The 7,036-nt window shown below is 32.9% G+C and overlaps 1 protein-coding gene across 2 annotated transcripts; it reads right to left on the bottom strand.

The window, feature by feature from the left end:
• Positions 1–204: 204 nt before the first annotated feature.
• LOC139867025 (DUF21 domain-containing protein At1g47330) lies at positions 205–4,095 on the bottom strand. 2 transcript variants are annotated; one of them, XM_071855337.1, is made up of 12 exons: positions 3,738–4,095; positions 3,316–3,392; positions 3,142–3,225; positions 2,919–3,032; positions 2,712–2,798; positions 2,324–2,463; positions 2,148–2,235; positions 1,873–1,946; positions 1,645–1,772; positions 1,298–1,512; positions 508–554; positions 205–418 (listed from the first exon to the last, which is right to left on the bottom strand). In XM_071855337.1, the coding sequence occupies exons 1-12, from the start codon at positions 3,910–3,912 to the stop codon at positions 346–348; spliced, it is 1,302 nt and encodes a 433-aa protein (XP_071711438.1). In that variant the 5' UTR covers positions 3,913–4,095; the 3' UTR covers positions 205–345. The 2 variants fall into 2 exon arrangements, with proteins under 2 accessions (XP_071711438.1, XP_071711437.1); XM_071855336.1 differs by having other exon boundaries at positions 1,298–1,539; positions 3,738–4,088.
• Between the last annotated feature and the right edge of the window lie 2,941 nt (positions 4,096–7,036).

The following is a 7,036-nucleotide window of genomic DNA, read 5'->3' as shown; positions in this document are numbered from 1 at the left end:
AGCGAACCAAGGTTACAAACTTGCAATATATATATATTTTTAATATGAAGAAAGAATTCAACCTCCAAACGAGTTCAATACTAAACAATATACAGTAATAGACATCTAGACTTGTACAGTATATATATATATATATAAATATATATATATATATATATATATATATATATATATATATATATATATATATATATATATATATATATATATATATATATATATATATATATATATACTCAGCTCTTATTGCATAAAGTACAATTTAATAGATTCTGTAGAAGGATTTACCTAAACGAAAACTCATTCAACTGAGCATAGAAGATGTATGTAGAGCTACAGACCTTGTTATTTTGCTGTACCACCTGAACTATAGGGATCAAGAAGGTTCTCTTGTGAGGCATTCATGTTGATCCTTATTCTACATAAACGACATACTTTTAATGTTGGTCAAGAAGCAAACAAATATAATTTTAAAGGCTATTTCCAATACGAAACATGTGATCTAACCTGTTGTGGATGTTTACATATTCATCGGTTTCGTCCAATATCTCCTCCTGAAAGTTGAGTACGTTAAATTCAATATTATATATGTATACATGTTTGTATATATAATTTGTATTTCAACAGTAGGGGTCTCCTTTTTTGTCTCTCTTCTGGCGAAAGTTGCCGGCTTCTTAGGAGGTATATATGTATATTGTTGTCTGCAGATGTAAATGGGCATGGACAATGATATAGCAAACAATAACCAAATGCAGTTTAGGCCAACTACCCCTATAACTATAAGATTGATTCGATAAAACGTTCAATAATAAATCATCATTATATTTGCGCAAATAAAGTGAACCTATTACGCGTGAAAACTTTATAACAAAATCCATATTTAGTTTATAAGTTATATATGGGGGTGTTTGGATTTGCGTTTTGAAAATTGATTATGTGTTTTACATAATTATAAATCAAATAATCACGTCTAATCATGCTTGGTAATCCCTTACTGCTTGGCATGATTATCGCGTTTTGCTGCAGTAAGGGATTACCTGCTTTTTAATTTTCACGTTTTGAGTCTCTCAAATCACAATTAATTGATGATTTTTATGCTTCGCTTGCCAAGCATGATTAACTAGTTATTTACGGTTTGAAAATGTGATAATCAAACAATCTAACTCTAAACGCTAAGACAAACACCCCATATAATCAAACTCAAAAGAAAAAAAGAAAAAAAAAGCTGACTCTTCTTTTCGAATGGCTTTTGAGTTTTAATGAGCACAGTGATAGAAGTATTTGACGTTTTGTATACCTGAAGAAGCTCTTCAATTACATCTTCCATAGTAATCACCCCAACAACGATTTCATTCGACGGATATTTAGGAATAGGATTGTTGTCCAAATCCAGTATACAGAAGGAGCAACCTCTATGCCTCTTCTTGAAAGCAGGAGTTGAAGGTGGACTTCTTTTTGCCTGTTGATCTCCTTCACTCTTCATATCATTATCATTATCAGTGTCATGCAAATCTGATTTGTTTTCTACATCATGAGTATCTAAACATAATAAAAGTCAATAAAATGCGAATGCCACTTTCGATATAAAATATGTACGAACTAATTTAATATAGTCAGAGATGTCAAGGTAATAACGTCTCTTACTCTCGCTATCCTTGGACTTTTTCAGAGGATCGCTCTTTTTATTCAGATCTTTGTACACAACAGCGATATGACTATGCCCTTTCTGGAATTCATTTAGGATATCATAAAGGGGCATGCTGTCCCTGACCCTGAAAAATTAGATTAACACAGTTTAGCATACTTTCAGACATTGGTCCACAATTATCTCTTGCTACATTAACGAATAAAATGAGATTTTAGAATCTGTACCTAGGAACCTTCCTTAATAACATCTTCCTGAGAGGAACTGCATCGTCTGGGTCAACTGCTAACAGATTCTTAACCTGCATGTAATAATCATAGACAAAAGCTCAAACAGTAGCAATGTTATGCAAATTAATTACCCTTGTTAATATTTGAAATACATAATTCTAAAATTCATATATAGTTGGTTTGATAAATGTCTCCAAGTCAGCACATGAATTCAAATTATTGTGATAGTACGGAACATGGGATCCATCTCACTAATTAAATAACATATATACCAGGATAATTCCAATAATATTTGTGCGGTCTCCAGAATAAACAGGAATTCTGCTATGACCCATTGTCATAATTGCATTTAAAGTGTCCCTGTGCAACGCATAAGAAAATTGAGTTAATGCACAAAGAATGTGCGTCAACCAAACATTATAATATAATCATCAGGAAATAAACCTACAAAGTAAGAGTTCCATCCAGATCAAGGGAAAACGCCTTCGATATAGGGGTCATGGCATCTTTTGCTGTTTTTTCAGTTAACTCGAGCGCTCCGGCAATTATAGTAGTCTCATCATGGGTCAGATCTCCTCCTTTTCCAGCCTAAACAACAAAAAAGCAGAAAATAACTATTTTCCTGGAGTAATTTTTTAAGAATTTTTCTAAAGACAGCCCTTAGGTTGTCGTTAACATGCATATATGTATTGTACATAGCGGTTAATATTGAGTTTTAGGCGACAGTTATTCAAATGTACAAGATATTTAAGCATCTTAAAGACAGCCCTGAGGGCTATCGTTAGAAAAAATTCATGATTTCTTAATAGTTCACTAGTTGTTAAGACTTGGACTACCTCATTGCCATGAAAATCGACAAAAGTTTTTAGCTCTGCTCTCCTCAGAAGGGCGGCATGTCCCTTACCCAACATCCAATCGAGTACCTACACAAAAGGACAAAAACATGTTCATAAAAAAAAGGAGAAAAACATGTATCGCATTATTAGTAGAAATAGAATGATGGTATAACTACACACAACTACTCGATAACAGAATAGAACTACCTTGCTGATAGGGTAAGCAATAGGGAAGAAAAACCATAAAAGGAGACGGACAAAAGGTGCCACTGTTGCTCCAACAGTCAAACCATAACGCGTACAAACTGCTTGTGGTAATATCTGTTGAAAGAAAGTTGCATTCAAGCATATTCATTCAATTAAGGTGCAACACAAAATCAAATCTCATTAAGAAACAACATAACTCTATTAAATCTCAAATATTGTCAACCTCTCCAAACATCAAGATCAGAGTTACAGATATCAGAACCGCAGCCCATGGTGGAACAAGTTTATCCAAAAATATCGGAAGAGACTACATTAAACACAAACAAAATCATCAAGATTATTCAGTCAAAGCAAATAATAAACACTATCAAGAAACTGAAAAACAAGCTTCACACACCTCCATTGCTAACGCGTTGCCAATCAAAAGCGTACATAGTAGTAGATGTTGATTCTTTACCACAGGGAATATTTTAGCTGCCACCAACATATTTCATCAACCACTAATCCAGTATATCAGTATACAACAAAAATCATACACAACATATAGATATTATTTTCATAAGTTCAATGAAGTACACAGTTCAATTACGCAAGGTTCGATTAACTGATCATTTAAACTTCTATTCATAAGTTCAATTGAGCTTCAGCAGTGATCTACACTTTCAAGCATCATTTTCTCAAAATTGACAAATTCAATCACACATACATATACAAATACATACATACAGATATTCAATTGATGAGCAGAAAGCAGTAATCAGCTGAACTGACGTAATTAAACCTAAATTTGAAACGAAATTGAAATGAAACAAAACTTACAAGCATGAATGCGATCTTTAGGGCGGCCAGACTGAATTAGGACTTCGAGGTCAACAAGCCCTAGCGACATGAGTCCAAGCGTAAGACCTGCCATTAAACCTGCAAATACTACTAGACCTACGATTACTAACAGATACAGAAAAAAATTCGATTCACAGCACGTCACATCAGGCATCTTTGATTAAATCAATATAACTATATATCTGTATGTATATGAATTGAGTAAGGGGATAGAGTTTGTGTGTAATCTATGGAAGTAATTTGTGGTTTGTTAAAAAGCCGTTAATTTGACGGAAATAAATAATGGAAAGGGGAGTTTATTGCTTTGGAGTAGAGAGGCAACTTTCAACAAGAATATTTGTAGAAAATACTCGTTGTTTTCGAGAAAAAGATTTTATGATTGTGCAGATTAAAAATAATATAATAAAAATAATGTAATCTCCACTTCGAAACAAAAGTATTAAAATGACTTCAAACAATGTCCAACTTCAATAATAATTATATATTAGTTGTACTCATTGTTTGAATCAGATTTTCATCTCACTTGATTGAATTTTACATTTACATGTGATTGTCATGAAAAATCACATGTGATTAAATTGCACGTGTGATTGACTTTTACAATCACGTGTGATTATCATCAGCTTCTTCTTCTTCGTCTGATTACACAGCAGATGATGAACACAACTTTTATCAAAACTTAGACTCGATCAAATTAACAATTAAAATCGATTGAAACATCTTCTATAAGCAGCGATTTACACAATTCTCGACCAATCTTCAAGCAAACCGCAACATAATTCAAAATCAGATGAAGAACTGATGAGTATTTCACCACAAACACTTGAAAATCAAACTTGCAATCTATTGTGTTTTAGAGGATGAAATCTTCATGAAATGTACTCCAAATTCTTTATCAAATGCTCGAAAATCATCAAATCAATATGAATCATAACATAGATCTCGAATTTAATGATAAACAATTATGTTGACTTTTTATTACGAATATTGACCACGAAATTCATGCTCAATTCTTCATATTTGGATCTGAAAATTTGCAGGTAGCTTCACGAGATGAAATGCAACGCTTCTACAATTTTACTTTTCCTCAAATCATTCTGAAATGATCCAGAGGCAAAAACAGTTCATGTTTTCAAACAACGAAGAACACGAGACCGATCTTCCTAAATATGTTGTTGTTAATTCGAGCTGAGCAATCATGAAGCTTAGGATTCGTATATAGAACATATTTCTGAGCAATCACATGAGAAGAATTCACAGTTTGAAGAATTCACAATTTGAAGATGATGAAGAAAACATGAAGGACTGTTGAATATATTGAATTATGTAAATCTAAGATGGCTGTGATTTATCCCTTAGATCTCAACTTAAATAAAGAATGTACATGAATATATAAAATATTTTTTAATATATATACTAGTTTTACGAGCTCGTGCGTTATAATTATATAAATTAGTCTCGATAACGTTAGTATTAATACTGATCAAAATGTATTTATAATTGATAACAATAGTACTAATGAAAAAACCTTCCATAGTTAGTTTTATAGTTTTAGGGATGTGATCTTTTACACTATCTCATTTTTCCATACATCAGTAATCTTATTTTTTGATCATGTTACCCTTGATGAAATAATTTACTTCATGAAAATAGTTTTATAGTAAGTGTAAATGGTCCATAAAGTTATTTTGATGTATGACAAAAGGGAGATAGCCAGATAGGTATAAAAATTCTCTCATACAACAACAACAACAATACCCAATCCCACATAAGTATGGTATGGGGAAGGTAGGGTGTAGACAATCATTCCTCGTACCCTAGATTAGAAGGAAGTCACTACTCCGCCCTCGGGTATAGAACCCGCGACTAGATCAGGTCTTCCCTCCCTCTACTCTAGAAGCAAAAGAGATTGCTTCCTAAAGGACCTCCGGCCAGAAATGCTCATACAAACAAAAAGTGAGGGCAAATGATACGTACCTGTAAGAGTTAAGTTCGCCTAGGAAGATGCAACCATACAAAGTAGCCATAAAAAGAGGATACATATAGCAAGTAAAGCATAACAATAGAACAAATAGCATAGATAATATAGTGCGTAGAGCCATGTAAAAATACTCTCATACCTTTAATGTTATTTCATTCTCTCTTTTTTTTCCACGAGTATTTCAACGAGCCCATAATAGACCATGCCCAAGGCCCATCTATTTCATATTTCTTCAATCTATCCAGGATATTTTACCTTGATAGGCTCTGATTTGTTTAACGTTCCTGTCCACATTAAATTCAAGTAGAAGTCCATCCCATCTTAACAACCACCTGAATCTCTGCCCACACATGGTTCGAACCATGCCAAAAAGGCTGGCTTTATGCCATCGCTACCCAAAAAAACAAAACAGTACTTGGTGGTCTACAATGACTAACCCCCCAATGCAAACGTCACCTCCATCCAAGTACAGCATTTAATTTCATCCTTAATTCTTGAAAAATCTCATAATTAATTTGCTCTATACAAATATTATCCATCAACTATATCACCTTATGGAAACTTATATTGGTCAGGGAAAAATATCGAAAACGATAACAGGATACTCAGATAACTTGTATACATTTACATGGATAAAAAATACTTTCTTTAATTTTGAACTGAAAAATCTTACGTGTTTACCCGTTTTTACTTATCAACGCGGGTCATGTAAAACTTTCTTTCATCTATCTCGAATTTCTTATCGACATTGTCGATTGTAAACATACTATTACAAATAATTGTTTATTCAATGTATCAAAATTCAACACGTAATTAGTAATACGAGTTGGTAGATAAAGGGTCAAAAATCTCACGTAATAATAATATCCTAGTTAGGCTGCGTACATCTGAATAATAATAGTCACCCTCCCCAAGTATGTACAATTTTCTTAATAAACCTATAATAATTCCTACATGTACATCGTGCATAAAGAGTTGTACTTTATTAAACTCAAAATGAAACACTAATGATAACCATAATACACAAACTTATATTTAAAAGTTTATAGTTGTGTACCAATGCTTAAATGGGATTGTAACATGGGTCCACCCTTTTGTCACCTCAAGAAGAATAGCAAAAGGTAGCAGAACATATGAAAGCAAATTGGGTGGCAGTCGTGGACTCGTTCACAACCCTATGCAAAGAACATGGATACGATTTAACAACATTTTTATGAGACGTTGGTTTTGTGTGTGGTTCTCTTTACCCTTATCCCTTAACAATAAACTTATAATAATTTCATACAAAAAAAAAAAA

This window comes from Rutidosis leptorrhynchoides, chromosome 9 (assembly GCF_046630445.1).
Source record: "Rutidosis leptorrhynchoides isolate AG116_Rl617_1_P2 chromosome 9, CSIRO_AGI_Rlap_v1, whole genome shotgun sequence".
In the NCBI taxonomy this organism is placed as follows: Eukaryota; Viridiplantae; Streptophyta; class Magnoliopsida; order Asterales; family Asteraceae; genus Rutidosis; species Rutidosis leptorrhynchoides.
This window is presented reverse-complemented; position numbering and strand designations above follow the sequence as displayed.

Bases quoted from the DNA above. Each gene is read 5' to 3' on its own strand.
- LOC139867025 (XM_071855336.1), bottom strand. From the start codon at position 3,912: ATGCCTGATGTGACGTGCTGTGAATCGAATTTTTTTCTGTATCTGTTA. The intron at 2,799-2,918 runs GTAGTTCTATTC...CCTTTTGTGTAG, and splicing joins TTGCTTACCCTATCAGCAAG to GTACTCGATTGGATGTTGGG. The intron at 1,540-1,644 runs GTAAGAGACGTT...TATTATGTTTAG, and splicing joins AAAGTCCAAGGATAGCGAGA to ATACTCATGATGTAGAAAAC.